The following is an 18,737-nucleotide window of genomic DNA, read 5'->3' as shown; positions in this document are numbered from 1 at the left end:
CGGAATTCAGTTAGTCCTTTGTAATCATGATTAGGTCCTCCCTGAGCATTTGCAGATCTAGGTCCACTTTCACTTTTAGAGTTATGAGTGTGATTTTTTATTACACGGTCTTCCCTCGGCTCTAGTATAATTTGTTGATTTGTTATAGTCTGTTCTCTAAGAGCTTTTGGTTCAAAAGTTAAAGATATTTGCCTTATATTTGTCATAGATGTACATATATTATTTCATAGTAGTGAGTTGATCAGACACATTGCTAAATAATTCAAAATATGCATGATCTATGACAAGATACTAAATAACTATATTACTTATGAATAATTTAAGTCTTTTATTTACCTGAATCGCTACTCTGATACCATAAAATGTAACGTCATACATAAAACAATATTTCACACCATTTAAATTATAGGATAAACCAATACTATCATTATCATAATTAATTGTACATAAAAGAGGTGCAATAAGTGCATCTGTTTCGTTCCCGTGATACAAACACACCAACTATTCACATATTACATCCTACTTCCTACTCTTATTTATTTGTTACATAAAGTAGGAATATAAGTTTGAGTGTCATTAAGCACCCATTTAAACTGAACTGTTTCTATACGGTGTGGATAAAATGTGGATAAAATATAACAATCACTCCTCGTGTTCTAAGCATAACACAAAAATCAATTTTTTCTTCATCAATGAAGAGCAACATCCCTCATCCATCCCATGTTAGGAAAATGCTTGGCATGATCCTGTTATGGATAAGTTAGCATAAATAAATAAATAAATATAGTGAGATAAATTTCAGTAATATTGATGTTTTTTAACTATAATCAGTCCAACCACAATAATGAAAATATCATTTTCTCATGTATGTACATGAAATAATAGAATAATAGTAAACATAGAAAAGAATGTGTCATATTTAACTGAAACTACTAAAGAGCAAAACTCTGTGAGTATCTGCATGTGAAAGTTCTGATTGGCGGAGCTCAAACCAACTAAGGCATCCCTTATCATATTACTGTCTGAACCCAAATCTTTGTGGATCAGTTCACATCAAATTTCAATTAAAATTACATATTCTATAATTATTTGTATTTGGTACCAAATACAAATAATTTAACTAACAACGTTTCTTAAGATTAAACATAACAATATAATATTAAAATGATATAGAACAGAAAAAGAATAGAACCACATAAGAGAAAGAGAAGTTCAGAGAATAATTTTGTTCTCTCAGCATTACCTTTCTATTAACTTTCTATAAATTCTTTCTGGGAATTTTTTTTTTTTTTTTTTTGTCTCTCTCTCTTTCTTCTCCTTAAAATTTAAGACCCGAAACTTATTTATAGATGCCTTCTCGCTTTCACTTTCACGCTATCTTCGTAAATTTTTTCTAAGATTCCAATCATTACATGGTAGTTGACTAGTTAGATTTTTACTACAAAATACTATTCTATTTCATTACTTTTTCCATTTTAGTTAGATTTCAATTATATGTTACTCTTTACTTTTGCCACCTAATCTGATGATTTTTTGCTAAGTCAAGTCATTGTATTTTATATATATCCATGCAACGTGTTTCTTATATTATTTTAGTATTTATTTATTTATTTTTATTTTATTATTATTACATTTTATAAATATATAATATTTATTATTATTATTATTAATATAGCGCTGCAGGCGCCCTTTTTTTCTAACAATACGGGACTAGATGCGTAACTATCACACAATTGCATGGCGCTTTAAGAGCCCAGCTAAGACACATCATGCCCTTCTTACTTACATAGTGGTGCTTATATATATATATATATATATATATATATATATATATATATATATATTATTATATATATATATATATATATATATATATATATATATATATATATATATATATTATTATTATTATTATAATTTAATTTTTATTATTATTTTATTTATTATATATATATATTATTTATTATTATTTTATTTTTTATTTAATATTACACGAAGGAGCTTGATTTCTAAAACTACCTTATTCTCCATCAATTTCAAAATATTTGTCCTTAAGGTAAATGCATAAAGGCTAAAAAATAATAAACAGCCATAATTGTAAACAATAATAATAATATTTAACTAAATCATCTTCCATCAAAATTTTCAACATACTGTTACTTCATTAATATATTCTCTCATTCTATTAATATCAACAAGTGAAGATAAAATTTTATAAAAAAAGATTAATACTTTTTAAAACAAGAAAATCAGAAAGTAATTTTCGTTCCACGACAGGCATTTTAAAATAGAAGGTATAGAATTTAAAACTTATCAATCTAATTAAAATTGTAATCATCGTCACAAGGCCGTGAAACAGTTTCCTTCCAGCACTCTCCAGAATACAACATCCAAAATATAACCTTGAAACATTAATCTTTATGTGCATTACGAACTCTTCGCAAGTTAATTATTTTCTCTATCAGATTTAAATTTTTAATTCACTGTCGTGTAACTTTCACGGACAATCAAAATTAAATTATTTCTCCCATAGGCAATGTTTAATTGTCTTCAAATCAAACCTCATTTACATTTTGAACAACAATGAGTATTCATTCATCATTACTTAAACAATCAGTGATTCGGGATAAACATTCATCTATCAAAACATATCAACAATAACAGTATACATGCAGAAAGCGTTACTAACAATAACATATTACAAATATAGATTTATAGATACACACCTATGTACACATTTTACAAAAAGTTGTCTTATCCATGTACAATCGATCTCCAGAATGGAGTTTTCGTTAATCAAAACATTTACATGGGGCACAAAAAAGCAAAAAATATATATATATATATATTAAAAAAAAAAAAAAAATCTTTCAGAATAAACAAGTTTAACAATTTCTATACAATCCCCTTCTCTTAAGGCTGATTTAGAGTACCCTAAACCTTGACAGCAGTTCAATATTCACAAAGAATAAAATATTTTTTTATTTTCAGAATATGTTAGAACAGTACTGTTATCAGTCAATCTGGGGAGATCCCAGACAAAACATATATAGCAGCAAAACTGTGGATTTACATATTCAAGGAGAGATGCATCTCTCTAATAATCTTAAAGTTCCAATAGAAACCCACAAGAAAGCACAAAAAGCAATAAGAATAGGGAAGAAAAGGAATGAAAAACCCTTTCTGCCCGCTCTCTGCACAGTTGCAGTGTCTTTACCTGCGACAACATTTGTGTTCTTCATCTTCACCCTGCTGAAACTAGACATTCGATTCAAAGCTCGGTTCACCAAAGCATTTTCAGCAGCTGATGCAGGAGTGGTAGGTATTGATTCAACAAAGGCCCAGAGAGCAGAGGAGAATCTACTTGTAGCAGTAACATCTTCTACATTGCTACTTTGATTTTCATAGCCTTCAGTAGGAAAGCTGGAAGGTTCACATACAACACCTAAAAATGACCAGAAACTAGCATATATTAGGGATTGCCTGTGACTTTTTTTTTTTTTACAGAAGAGCCACTTTAAAAGGCTCAAATGTCATTTTCACATCAGGAATATAATCTTAATTTTAGTTTTTATAGCTCTAAATGATGGCACAAAATTTATACTCCAGAAAGGTTTATGCCATGCATAAGCTGGAATGTCAACCAGTAGCAGTAAACCGTGAAGAGCTCAAGCAGAAATGAGATGGGAAGCTTGCATCTCCACCCAAATCAAAGAAAGAAAAATCATTATTTGGCAGTTGAGCAACAATGTAACTTGTGCTGATGACTGTACCTGGGGTTGGTAGAGAGAAAGAATCAATAAAGCCTTCTGCTGAACCCTGGGTGTTTCTTTCACCATGCATCCAGAATTCACCATCAGTTTGATTGGCCTCCTCTGGATTGGGCAACAACTCGTAATTTTGATTTTCAACATTGCTGCCAAGGGTATTCATATATTCATGTGAAACAGTCTCGTAGGTAATTGGCCCCAAGTCCCGAAGAAACATCTCCGCATCTTGGTACAGATCAAGTTCACTTAAACCATCTTCATACTGCAGGTTCTCCACAGGCTTTTCCATAGTTGTCGATACAGGTTCAGTAACAATGAGATCATTAATTTCCAAGAAGCCTTCCTCTTCAAAGTAAAACTCCTCTCTTTGAATGTTGGGAGCAGAAGTGACCTCAGGTGCTTCAGACACATGGAAGTGAGGAGTAACTGACTGAAAGTCAAAGCTGGACTGAACATCATAATGCTGACTGCTAGAGTGAAAGATTCCACTTGACTCAGGGAATATCACGGCCTCGGGGAATTGATCCACAACGGTACTTTGTGTTTCTTCAGTAACAACCTAAATGATTTATGGAAAAACCTCAGTCAATCACTTGTAGAAATAACGTTTAGAAATTAAACGAGCAAAAAAAAAAAAAAGGCAGACTAACATTACAACCAATAAATATCAGAAATTAGCAGATACTTGCGTATACATTTTAAAGAGAAACTGCCTTCCTTCCTGTTATCTTTATTAACAGCAGAGATATTCAAACATGGTATTATTGTCTACAAATCCAAAGCCAGAAGTACATATTTTCCAATATTTTGATTAAACAAGACAAATTTTTACCACCTAAATCCCTTTAATCAGCTGCGAAATTTTGCTGTCAAATGGAAGTCAGTTTATAGACATCAAGATAAAAACTTGAAAGAGTGGAAAATAAAATTTATGATTACACACTTAATGCCTACTGATAAAGGTTTCTCCCCCCCAACAACCAAAAAGAAATGAAGGCAGGAAGAAAAAAAAAATAGAAAAAAAATTGGAATATCACAAACCTGAGGAAAGTCAGGATAACCATTATTCACATGTTGCTGGTCAAGGAGAAGATCATCATCCAAAATTCCTTTAATCATTTCCTCAATTTCATCATCAAACAAAGGCTGCAGCTGATCATTAACATCATCAGTAACGATATTTTGAGCCTCCCGATCAGCTGAGTTAATATTGAAATCCACGAGGCCATCTTCTGCCCACTCTTCTTCTTTAAATGGTGCACCATATTGTTCTCCATTTTTAGGACCAGGTCCACTTTTCTTGAAAACCTTGTAAAGTGCATAATAGTCCTGATGATAAATATATACCAAAACCAAAAATCAGTAAATAATACTCTTTCCAAATCAAAATTAGTAACTAAAACAAATAAACAAGAAATTCCAGGCATAGCCATTTGAAAGTGATACCTTAACACCCTGGCATCTCTTAAGCTCCTCTTCATCCATGGTGTATTCATGCATAACCCAATCAGTCCGCTCACCACTAGGTGCTCTACCTCTATAGAAAACCAGGGTCTTTTTCACTCCAACTGCCCGTGAATTGCATGTCACATTACGATCCTTTCCTGTTGCTTTCCAGTACCCATGTCTTGTTGCTCGGTTAGACCTACCACCATTGGGATACTTCCTATCTCTATGACAGAAAAAGAACCATTGCCTATCTCCAGTTTTCAGTACAGATTGCCCTGCAAAACAATACAAGATATCAGTAATCAAATAAGAAAAAATTAATGGGTAGTCAGAATTATGTTAATCAAATTAAAGCAATATTGAGATTAAATTTGACAGATGAGTAGCAATGCACCAGAATCATATCATATCTGTATAATTCCTTTGCATAAGCGGCAAAGCCAGAAAAAATTGTATATGAACAAAAAAATTGAAATGATGCTCACAACTAAAGGCTTTTATAAATTTGGGTTTTTTTTTTGTTGTTGGGCAAAAAATCAGATATAATGCTCAAATCTAAATGCTTGTATAAACTTGAAGGGGGAAATTCTACCTCCTCCCTTGCTCCACCACTGAGATGGGAGTAAATAGAACCTGAGAACTCTAAAAACCACAGCTCCCAGAGATAGTTACGTTACATTAGCAAACAATATAATCCCAATTCCCAAACATAATAAAGATTGCTAATTTGAAAAGAAAAGAAAAAAGAGGTCAAAAAGTGACAAGTAAACCAAATATAGAAACAGATCATCACATAATTCGGATAACTCGCGCAAACACCATAACAGGAAGAAAAAAAACGCATTAACGGTAACACCCATCAAATAAACATCTATAACTACCTGAATCGCTTAAATCAACAAACCAAGAGAACCCATATAACACACAAAAACTCACAGAAGCAAACCCAAGTCAACGCTTGATACTCTAACCTGAAAAACACATTCAGAGCATCACTTCATCAAAAATAAGAATCGAACATAACCTGAAACGCTTGGTACTCTAAACAATATCTACAACATGAAGATCTAAACATCTATACCTAAATCGACAACTTCTAATCGATCAAACAAAACCAAAACATAAACAAAAACATAAACAAAAATAAAAAATAAAAATAAAAACCCAAACAACATATAACCCCCTACCGAAGCAAACCAAAATCAACGCCATAACAATCACCAACAATAAAGGATAAAAGGATTTATCACATAAGAGTTCAAGGGCAAGAGTAAATACCAGGCAAATCCTCAGGATCACACTTGTACACATCAGTTTCGCGAATCACGTTGAACTTCGGCTTCTTCCCGCAAATCTTCCGCTTCAGATAGTACATGACCAGTTCCTCATCCGTGGGATGGAAGCGAAAACCCGGCATAGACGCCATCGCGTTGCTAAAACACTCAGCAGAAGCAGATTCCGAAGCTTCGCCCATTCTCGATCGGAAGAAAAAACAAGTAACCCTCGATCACCCAACACCAAAAATCCAAACTTTTTGAATCAAAACCGAAAACCCACAACTGTATGATACTATCCGAACCTTTAGGTATTCGAAGTCGGAGATTGAGTCGCGGGATAAAAACGCTAATTAGAGAAATCAAATTTCGCACCCCGAAAGAGAAGAGGAAAAAAAAATCCAAAATTTTCGAAACCTGGAGTGGCGACACCAAAATCCCACAACTACATATATGATTCGAACCTCTGGGTGTGAGAATTCGAAGATTGAGTAGTAGGGGGAAAAAAAACCCAAATTGAGAGAGAGCTTCAAATGGAAATTTGGGTGCGTGCGAGGAATCTTAAGGTAGAGGGGGGTATTGGTTGGGGATAGAGTTGTGGTCAAAGAAGGAACCTGTGAGTAGTGGTTAGGAACCTTCCTTTGGAGAGAGATTCAGTGCCTTCGAGTGAAGGAGTGAGAACGTGAGCTCATTACCTTGATGTGATTGCGCGGGTTTTAAGCTTAGATCCTGTGATGATGGTTGTTGATTGGGGTTATGGGTTTTAAGGCTGTTCCATGGGTTTCATGTAGGTTTGGGTGTATGTAATTGGACTAATGTGTGTGAACATTGATTTTGGTTTGGTATCCCACACCCCAAAACATACTGTTATCATCTCGTCACTTGTGCAAAATTAGCGTGTTGGAATTGTTGACAATTCTTTATTGTAACAAATAAATCGTCACTTAGTAAATGGTCAGGTGTTTGAATCAGCTTGTGAAAAAAGTAATACACTGATTAATTAATATAAATAAGTTTTTCAAAAGTTTAATGTTTTAATGTTTCTACAATAAATATAGATAAATTATCTATAATTATTTCAAAAATAACGTTAAAAAATTAAAAAATTATAACGAGAAATATTATTATAATCTTGAAATAAATTATAATTACAAAAATATTATAATTTTCGTCCCAAAATGACCTTATTTTGAGTTCAATGTAAATAACTTATCTACATTAACCGCAAAAAAAATGAACCCAAAATTTAATATTGTAATTAATTTTTTGGGAGGAAAATAACTCAACGGAGAGTTATTTTCTCCTGCTAATGACCTTTCGATTTTCATATAGTAACTTTTTTAATAGATATGGGAATAAATTTTTATGGGGCGTTTAGTAGAAGAGAAAAAAATTAAACTAGGCAAAATTAATTAATGGAGAAATGATGGGAAAATGATTTTGGTAGGAAAGTTTAAAAAAAGTTGTTTGGTAGGCCGAAATATTACCGAAAAAATTGAATTAAATTTGCTGAGTCTATGTTTGGTAGAGGTAAAATAATGATGGGATAATTGATTAAAATTACGAAACTAACCTTTTTAACTTTTGAATAGAGGCAGAAGAGCTTAAGGTCATTTTCGTCCACTGATTCATGCACATTTTTTGGTTGCCTGGGTAAACAAAAAAATACCACCTTGGGTATGGGTTTATGGAACAGTGAAAAAATAAGATTTTTTTGTAAAGAAAACACAAAGGCTAGGCAAATTATTTGCCTATTTAAATTTTGTTAACTCCTCTACCAAATGTGGGCAAGTTCAAAATCCAAAGGAGTTTGCCTAGTTTTCTCTATCATAAACCTCTACCAAACACATCCTTAGTGCAACTGATGCACTGAAGATTCAGTGCATTTTTCATTTATTTTGTGACGCGTAGACAAAAAAATATCACATTATTTGGTCAACTATCATTTAATTTTTCTTTTTTTTCAAATGATGTGATGTTTTTGTCCATGTTTCACAAAATGAATGGGAGATGCACTGAATCTTTAGTGCATTAGTTACACTAAAGATTTATTCTATGTGTAGGCCCCACCAAATGATGTGTATACAACATAAGATAATTAACTTCTATTGCAAAAGAAAATCGAAACCCTTAATTATATGTTTAAATATGTTGATTAAAAAATAAGATTAATTGTTTTGTTAAAATTATTTAAATATTTTTATTGTCATTTTAAATAGAGTAAACACGTTTTTGAGTCCTCAACAAAAAAATATGGAACCCAGTTTAATCTCTTAGAAAAAAAGTACCCGTATTAGTCTTTTTTGAGAGACTAATATGAGTCTTCTTTAAATTTCATATGGACCATGATTTTAAAGAGCTGGAATTTTAGAGGGAACAAAATTCAACTTTTTTTTTCTAAGATACTAAAATAGATTCCGTGTTTTTTGTTGAGAGAGTCTTGTCATATAACGAAATATCACAAATGAGGAGAGTAAGAGATTATTGATGTGAAAATTTTTAATTTGAATATTAAGTGAAACACTGTTGTTTCACTTAAATAACACAGTATTTTATCCCTCAAAAGAACAAACACTTCTCCCTGAAATAAAATATATATATTTGTCTTTTTAAAGAATGTAATTTTATGGCTTTTATAGTATTTAATAAATTATTTTTATTTAAATTTTTAATTAGCTAAATAATATAGTGAAACATTGTGTTTCAATTAAGATGAGATAAAAAGATATGCCTTAGGATACCAAAAAAAAAAAAAGATATGCCTTTTAAAATAGCAAATATTTTTTTCCTAAAATAAATATAAAATAGTTTAAAATACCATTTGTTGGATAATAATGTGTGAATCCAATTGACGTAATAATAATAATAAAAACTTAAAATCATAGATTCAGGGGGAAAATAAGGCCAAAAAATAATAACTTTAAATCTTACAATCTCTCAACCTTCATAACTCATGCATTGGGTCGGGGCCTATTAAGGGGTTACAATCTTGTTTCCCCGTAGTGAGTATATGGATCTCACATTTTCTCTCTCAAAGCATTAGGGAACATGGTTCCCAAGTATATATACTATTTTTCTCCATTGGAAGAGCCATATGCAAAACACTATTTTCACGAATTGTTACTCGGTCAAAATATATAACTATCATACCCATACATATTTTCTCTTTATCAGTCTCGTTAGAGATTGCACCTACGGTGTCTTACATGGAGCTTTGGTCCATATCAATACTACTTCCAGCACCTACACAAAGATATACATCACCCATTACGCGATACAACCAAGCTCTAATTCCACGACAATCCAAATATTTTGGATAGGGATTTTGGTATTGGTCTAATGCCCACTCTTCTAGTCTTGTCATAAGGTTTTGGACTCTACTATTAGGAATGTGGCTTCCATACTTAAGAAAGGGTAAATTGAGTATTACAAAATATTCGCAACAACCCTTCTAGTTTCTAAGTTATCATTTCAAGCAAACTTTAATATATGAAAAGCTAATCAATACATTCAAACAATTCATTACATATAATATATCACAATTATAAAGCATATGCTAGCACATACAAGATATTAAAGAGTCAATTAAAATGCTAGAAATAAAGAGTGAAGGTTTAAAAAAATGCAAACTCAATATATCCTGATTCAGTCATTACTGCTTGTGACCTACGTTAAGACTGAAACTGACCGATCAATTCTTTCACTATTCGCCAAGCTTCACGGGTGCTTGACAAACCACTATAAACTTCACAGACATCGGGCTCTTGGATGCCTTTCACTCCAAATTAACTTAGGTATTTGGATACATCTTAAATACAATGGGTCTCGCAACCCCCTCAACTCAAGATACAAAGGATAAAGTGTTTGAAAATAAATATACACTCTCAAATTATGGATATACAACTTGAAGCACTATGGCTATATGGATTTTCACAATATGAGCTCAAATATGTTTGATCTTTGAAAGATATGAGAGAATATGCAAATGAAAGTGTAGAAGCTCTCAAAGTAGGCTTAAGATATGTAAAAGTGATGTCCAACACATTTTAGAGTCATTGGTAATCGATTACTAAATGGTGGGTAGTCGATTACCATATGCTGGCAATCGATTCCCAACCAGACAACAAGAATATTATTTCGTATTTTAGACATAACTTGAGTTATACTTGTCAGATTGATGTGATCTTGGTCTCGTTAGAAAGATAAAATAGAGATTTACAACTTCCATGAAGAATGCAATATCAAAATCCATCATCTTTGATATGAAAAATTGTCCATAAGACAAAAATCAAATCATGCAACAAATTTTAAGTTCAAATGTGTTATAACTTACTTCCAACCACTTTTCATGAAAGATCTTGACTTGATAAATATGTTTTGAAGTTATAAAATATGTCAATAATCTTTTCCATGGATTTTTCAAATTTATTTCATGTATATAAAAGTTATGAATTATGCAATTTGAAGGACAAATTTACTTTGAGTAAAACTTTGAGCTTGTATAATGCAATCTACCATATACTCTTACAATCATATCTAAGTCCTAAAGTGTAATCTAATAAGGAATTGGACTTAGCTTCTTATTTTGATTATTGGATCTTGATCCTCACTTGAGATTGATGCTTGACTTGTTGGTTTTGATCCTTTTTCACCATGATTATGATATTCAGCTTCTCTTAGATGTTGTTCATGATTTGTTTCCTTTCATCTTGGTTTTTCTCTTTTTATTCTTCTTTGTTTTTCTTGATCCAATGTTAGCTTTCTTTATATCTCATCCATGTTCTTGCCATTATGTATCTTTAATATTCATAAACGGTTGATGTTTTTTGCTCTTGATAAATGTTATTCTCTTTTTTGTTGTTGCTACTTTGTTATCATCAAAACATACCTTGTATCTACATCTACCACATCAAATCATATTTTTTTCTCAGCTTATTCACACTTGTTCGGTCCTGGATAGACCGTATTGCTATACCGTGAGGTATGCGCTCAGAAATAGTGTATATCAGATGTATACTAGGTTTATAGCCGAGGTCCCAATACCTGCGCACAAGCAATAGGCTTATAGCCAAGGGGTGGGTGTGTGCACAGTGTGGGCAATATTAGTAAACAGGTTAAAAGTGTTTACCTGGGGTCCTTAGGCTCTTATTTATAGGGATTACCTTCCTTGGCTTGGGCCTTTTGAGCTCCCCCAATTGCAATAGGATTCAACTCATTTTCTGTTGGGATGTGATCCTTATCTTGTGCCCTTTGACTGTTTAGAGTTGTTGAGATGCTTATGACTCTATCTCTTAGTAGATTCCTAGGTGGGTAGTTAGGATATGATATTCATATCCATAACAGTTGCCCCCCAGCTCGGTATTTCGAGACTTGGAATACCGAGGTGCTGTTATGTCACCTCGGATCTGGTTCGTCCGAGTTCATTGGTTTCGAAATTGTGTCTTTGAAAGCTTGACTTCTGTGACTACTCGGAATTAATTTTGCCGAGGTCTTTTGCATAACTTTTCTTGTTCTTCCTTGGCATTGCGTACGAAGTTGATTTTAACCATGTCGGATTTTTCATGAGTCCATTTTATGCCTTTAGGGATTGTCGGTTCGAATTTCGATCTCGTCGTGCTGGGCCGAGTTGAAGGTCTTGGCCATGTTACGACTTTTGGTTTCCACTTCGTGGTCGAGTTCCTGTCGACGTCTTGATCTAGGTCGGATTTTGTTCTTATCCTGATGTCCTAACCTTTCACTTTTTGCCTGCAGTGACGGTTATGGACTTCCACGTGTCTCTTTTCTAGTGGCGGTTCGTGCATCGTGGGTCGAGCGCCGTTCTGAGCCTTCGCAGGTCATGATTGCGCTCATTAAACGCGTGTAGAAGCGATTTTACAACTTTGCCCATGGCTACTCAACCGTTTGAGGTCCTTTCATCTTCGCGCATGTGGCTTTGTTTCCCCTTTAAATACCAGTTTTTAAAATGGTATAGGATTTTCGTTCGTCTGCATTGCCTTTTACATTTTACTTCCCTGCTTAATTTCTCTCCACCTTCAGGCGCGTTTCTTTGAGTTTCTGGGTCTTCCCTCGTTGTCAAGGCATTCTGAGTGTGTTAACCTTCTTCTCAATCCTTATCTTGACCAGGTATCTCTTTTTCTTTTCATACTTTTTGTTTCAAGTATTAGTTTATATTTCCTGTTGGGGAGGAGTGTTTCTTGAGCTCTCCTTAAACTGAGTGGGTAATGGATATTCCTGGTTCTTCTGGTGCGGCTGTTGGTCGAAATGATGGAGGGGATCTTAACGAGGAAATGGTTAAGGAATTACCTCGAGCCGTCCAGTATTGGTTCTATGGTAGGGAATACACCGAGGAGTAGAAGCTCCAGCAGCTTCTTCGAAGCCACCGAGGGGGTCGTCGGATCTCCCGAGGTGGACGTGGTAGGAGAGGTAGAGGTCGAAGATGGAGTGGGAGTCATCAACCTCAACTTAATTTTGGTAAGGGTGTTCCTCCTTCGGTCCCTAACCCTTCAATTTCTGGGTTGGGCTCCTCTCCTGACCCATCTCCTTTATCTTATATTTTACCATCATCCTAGGTGGCCCCAGGTCCGAGGTCCGTTTTAAATCGGATTCCCCCTCTTAGGTTGAGTGATAGTTCTTCAAGTCTTTCTTCATCCGAGCTGGGTTTTCCAAGGTCGGATGTTCCTTCTTGCTTTGATGATTCAGTTTCTAGTCGAGTGCCTTTTGTCAATCTTGTCAGTAGTTCTGACGACTCCATCCCTTTTTCTTGAAGTCCAGGCTTGCCGCCATCCGATCTTGGGAGTCCCAGATCGGATTTGGTTGATTTTTGTACTGATCCTCATCCTTCATATTCCAGGGCCACAATCATGGAGGGATTTGACGTTCAAGATTGGGTTCTTCTCGAAGTCTTATAAAAGAGGTCCACAATGTCTCCTGCCGACGTCGCCCAACTTCCAGTTGGAGACCCCAGTGGGGTGGACATGCTCCCAGGAGGTGATCTTCCGGTGTGTGCGGGTCCTATTTTGGACGAGCCCCATTTCTTTTTCCTTTACTGGGATCTGATTACCAAATTAGGGATTCAGTTTCCCTTCGCCGAGTTCCAGATGGCCGTGATTCGTAGGCTTCGGATTGCGCCTTCACAACTTCATCCCAACTCATGGGCCTTCATCCGGGGTTTCGAGCAAGTGTGCGCATACCTCTGTCTTCCTAGTACAGTTTGCCTTTTTTTTCACTTTTTTGATGTATATACAGCCCAGACTGGGGCCGAGGCTAAGGAGAGAAAGGGTTGGATTACTCTTCGAGGTGCTCCGAACCGGGGTATTTTTATCCCCTACTCCCAATCTTTCAAGGGTTTTAAGGACGCTTACTTCAGGGTAGTAGCTCGTTCAGACTGCCTCCCCTGGTTTTCCTCGTCTTTATCAGATGGAGGAGATTTGGCAGGTCAGTTTGAGCTTTATTGGACGCAGAATCATTATCAACGGCGTCCTAAGGACTATGCTACTCCAGGAGTAGCTCTTTCTTAATCGGAGAGACTGGAGGCGTCCGTCCTGAATGGTTATGCCTGGAAATTTGGCATTATCGATTTGAGTCGGATAGTAGATAAATTTGGAGAGGATCTCCTCCACGAGCTTGGTATGTGATTTTCCTTTATGACCTTGTTTCCGATATATCTAATGACTTGAGTTCTGATCTTTGAAAATCCTTTGCAGTTAGCATGACGAGCAAGGAGTACAAGAAGTTTTTGCCCAAGCCAAAGAATACTTCTAAGGGGAAGGCTAAAGTAGATCTTTCCTCCGAGGTCGAGACTACCAAGAGACGGCGGATTGACATCAGTCAGGGCGGTAGTTCGGACACTGACGAGGTTACTTTAACCGATGTTTCGGCTCCCCTCTTTACATCCTTGCCATCTCTACTTCCCCCTCCTCATCCCACTCCTCAAGGGGACTTGATTGTCTTGGAACCTGGGGAGTTGTGGAAGGTCGGGATCTCGGACCGACTTAGGGCTGTGCTGAAGCCTCCTCAACAGTTTATGGGCTCTTCGACCTTGACTTCCGAGTTGAGGAGCCTCATAGCTCGTCTGGAAGAGGATTCTCTGAAGGCGTCTTCCTTGCTCCAATCATTCCAAGACCTCCACCAAAGGCTCGATTTGTCGGCTGCTTCCAATTCTTCCCTTGCCCTCAAGGTGGAAGAACTTTTGGGGAAGAATGGAGAGCTCGGTAAGACGAAGTCAGAGCTGGAAATGAGAGTTCATGAATTGAATTTGGAGCTGGAGGGGGTGAAGAAAACTTCGGAGTCGGCCAATATCAGGGCGGAAGACTTGAGGATGGAAAATGAGGCTCTTTCCAAGTCTTTTGCCGACAAGGACATCCAGATTCGAAAGTTGCAGGCCGACTTTGATGAGGCTAAGGCTGTGATCGTGAATGCTGCTACTGGGGCCTTTGCCAATGCCATTGCTCAAGCCCAGGTTCTGAATCCTGGCCTTATTACATATGGGATGGACGTTTCTTATGACGTGAAGGACAGCGCTATCGTTCCTGGGACTCCGGGTTCAGACTCTGCTGATGAGGAAGAGACCGAAGTCGAGGTTTATGAGGCCGTTTCTCCTCACGTGGATTAATGAAGGGGTCGGAATGCCGAATTTCATTTTGTAACCTTGTTACGGGGCCCTTGAGCCCTTTTTTTTATTTGTCTAAACATAATTGCCGCTTTGGGTCGGCTTTAAAACTTATGCTTTAATGTTATTTTCCGAGATCGTTGTTTTACTTCTCTTTTACTTATATGTTCGAGGTTCAATTTCGATCTTGTGATTCTCGAATCGTGATTTGCTGAGATTTCGTTAACCGATCTAGGATTATTTTTTGTTCGTCAACAAAATTTTTATTCCTTCATTTGATCGCGAAGCTCTTGAGGCTTTAATTGCTTAAATAGAAATCGATATGCATTGATAACACAATTGAGGTCACTACTCATTTTATTTGCATTTCAAATGAAATCTATTTACAAGACCGAGCTTAAGAGCTCGTTTTATGTGCTTTGAAATAAATTTACCTACTGATTGAACTTAAGAGCTCTTCTTATTTGCGTAGAAATAAATTTATCTACTGACTGAGCTTGACAACTCATCTTATTATCTCGAAAGTCGAACTTCAGGCCTAACTATAGTAAACCTTCAACTTGTCCGCGTTCCAAGTTCTCTTTACTGGCTTCTTGGAGATAGTTTCCAAGGTGTAGGCTCCCTTTCCCAAGTTTTCTTTGACTTTGTATGGGCTTTCCCAGTTCACGGCGAGCTTTCCATCTCTGGCATTCCTGTTGCCGATGTCGGCTCTTCTTAGCACTAAGTCGCCGCTCTGAAATGACCGAGGTATGACCTTCTTATTGAATCTAGATTACTAGGCGCTTCGCAATCATATTCTTATATTTGGCGTTCTCCCTGCATTCATCCAATAGGTCGAGTTCTACAGTGAGTGCCTCTTTGTTTTGACTTTCAGTTCCTCGTAATCTTTGTACCCTTCTACAAGATGGTTCGCCGATTTCCACCAGAATCATGGCCTCGCACCCATATGTCAGCTTGAAGGGGGTTTCTTCTGTGGCGGATTGGGTGCTTGTTCTATAACCCCACAAGATGAGGTGTAGTTGTTGCACCCAATTTCCTTTGGCTTCGAACAACCTTTTCTTGAGCCCGTTTATAATCACCTTGTTGGCAGACTCGGCTTGTCCGTTGGTCTGAGGATGTTCTACTGATGCAAACCGATGTGTAATCTTGAAGTCGGCCATTAACTCCTGGAAATTTCTATCAGCGAACTGTGTCCCGTTGTCCGTGATGATCTCGGCGGGAAGTCCGAATCGGCTAATCAGGTTTTTTTCAAAGAACCTCTGTATTCTCGCCGAGGTAATGGTGGTGAGGGGTTCAGCCTCAATCTATTTGGTGAAGTAGTCAACTGCCACTATCAACCATTTGAGCTGTCGTTCAGCCGCGGTGAAGGGTCCCAGCAAGTCCATCCCCCATTTGAAGAATGGCCATGGATCCGTAATGGTTTGCAGCTCTTCAAGAGGAGCACGAAGGATGAGCGCATGCTTCTGACATTGCTCACACCTTCTGACGTGTTCCTTCGCGTCCGCCTCCATCGTAGGCCAGTAGTATCCTGCCCTTAGTGCCTTTCTGGCTAGAGCTTTTCCTCTCATGTGATGTCCATTTATTCCCTTATGGATCTCGGCCAACACATACTCAGCTTTGTTCTTATTTAGGCATTTCAGCATGGGTGTGTATAAACCCTTTTTGTAGAGTTGTCCTTCTACTATGATAAAGCAGGCCGAGTTCCTCACGAGTTTTCTGGCCTCTAGTGTTTCGTCTGGCAGGACTACTTTTTCCAGGTAGGACACTATTGGTCTTCTCCAATCCTCAGTCTCGATTATCACCATGATGCAGGTTGGCTCCAGGACACTAGCGAGCCTGGTTATCCAAGCCATTGCCTGACCTGTCAAGGGGGTCGCGAAGATTCTGGCCTCAATAGGTCCAGTGATCCCGTTGAACAACATCTCGGTCTTGAAAGCCTCTAAATGGGCTTCTGGGTCCTGACTTCCGTTGTACGGAGGTATCCTAGCACTCTTGAATCTTGGCGGTATGGCCAAGTTCATGAGCCTCTCAGTGAATGGGCTGTCGTTAGCCTCCTCATCAAGGAGATAATCATCCCCTTGGTTGTTGCCTGGGCCTCCAACCTCCTGATTATTGCTGAGGTAGGGGTTTTGCGTATTCTGCACGTTTCCTTCAGCCGTAGCCGCGTTCGGATGTCGCGGCCTGCCATTGCCATCTCCAACATGGCCAATCCCTCCAGGTCGGCCCTCTGCGAAACTGTTTCGCAGCTCTACCTCGAATGTCGCCATCCTCTGGGCATCTAGTCGCTGCTGAGTCAGGAATCTGTTTTCCATCTCTTGTATCCTTTGAAGGATAGCATTCATGGCCCTAGTGGTGACATCCTTTGTCTGGTTATTCCCTGGGGGTGGGCGCCCTGGCTTGGTTTCTCAAAGGCGGCACCTGAGTGCCGACCTGTCCGACCTGGACATCCACCAGCACGGGGGTCACTGTTGATTGGAGGCGCTCCAACACGGACGTGTGTGGCTGGGATGGGTTAGTGCTGGACGTCGAACGGGTGTTCGTCATCGTGGAATGGCAGTCAAAATTTATCGTTTCCCACAGACGGCACCAATGTTCGGTCCTGGATAGACCGTATTGCTATACCGTGAGGTATACGCTCAGAGATAGTGTATATCAGATGTATACTAGGCTTATAACCGAAGTCTCAATCACTGCGCACAAGCAATAGGCTTATAGCCAAGGGGTGGGTGTGTGCACAGTGTGGGCAGTATTAGTAAACAGGTTAAAAGTGTTTACCTGGGGTCCTTAGGCTCTTATTTATAAGGATTACCTTCCTAGACTTGGGCCTTTTGAGCTCCCCCAATTGCAATAGGATTCAACTCATTTTCTGTTGGGATGTGATCCTTATCTTGTGCTCTTTATCTTGTGCTCTTTGACTGTTTAGAGTTGTTGAGATGCTTATGACTCTATCTCTTAGTAGATTCCTAGGTGAGTAGTTGAGATATGATATTCATATCCATAACAACACTCACCTCATCGCGACATATAAGTTGGTCACGCCCAACGTGGTGTTTTAACATTAGTGTTTCTTTTTCTCTCAATATTTAAGAAATCGACTAGCATCTCGCACCCCTTTCCATTGCTCGAACTAGTCCCACTTTAGCAGCATTAGTACAAAGTAGTAAAACTCTCGTATCCCATACTTAAATTTCTACGTTCCATGTAACACCCCGAGTACTCCGCTATGTTATCATTTTTTGGTGTCATGGCTTTGGAAAGGTCCCCTTTTATGACCAATTAATATGTTGGGAGTCCAAACGAAAATGTTTTGGTGGCATATGATGTTATGAGGTTTACACTAAATATTATGTCGTTGTGGTCTGCAGTTGTTCATCAGAAGCGTAGAAATTATTGGATTTACACTTTAGAATATGTTTGTATTATTGTATACTTGTATCTCGCTTATGATTTGATACAACAAAATCAAATCAACAACAATCATTCCGTTTAGTTCGGATGTGGTTGCTAGATCTTATAAATTTCATTTAAAATATATATTCTAAAATATTTCTAAATTTTACCTATTTTAAATACACGTATATAATTAAATTTATATATTTTGTATAAATATTGAATCAGCTCAATCTCATTCTGATC

General features: G+C 37.2%; 1 protein-coding gene across 1 annotated transcript; it reads right to left on the bottom strand.

The window, feature by feature from the left end:
* Nucleotides 1-2,815: 2,815 nt before the first annotated feature.
* On the bottom strand, nt 2,816-7,078 carry LOC133290997 (NAC domain-containing protein 17-like). The gene is made up of 5 exons (XM_061489159.1): nt 6,498-7,078; nt 5,217-5,494; nt 4,812-5,099; nt 3,774-4,329; nt 2,816-3,445 (listed from the first exon to the last, which is right to left on the bottom strand). The coding sequence occupies exons 1-5, from the start codon at nt 6,691-6,693 to the stop codon at nt 3,078-3,080; spliced, it is 1,686 nt and encodes a 561-aa protein (XP_061345143.1). The 5' UTR covers nt 6,694-7,078; the 3' UTR covers nt 2,816-3,077.
* Nucleotides 7,079-18,737: the final 11,659 nt, after the last annotated feature.

This window comes from Gastrolobium bilobum, unplaced genomic scaffold, assembly GCF_033153095.1.
Source record: "Gastrolobium bilobum isolate Gb01-03AN ecotype WA unplaced genomic scaffold, APGP_CSIRO_Gbil_v1 utg8260, whole genome shotgun sequence".
Taxonomy (NCBI): domain Eukaryota; kingdom Viridiplantae; phylum Streptophyta; class Magnoliopsida; order Fabales; family Fabaceae; genus Gastrolobium; species Gastrolobium bilobum.
The sequence above is the reverse complement of the archived record's forward strand: the minus strand, read 5'-3'. Positions and strand labels throughout refer to the sequence as shown.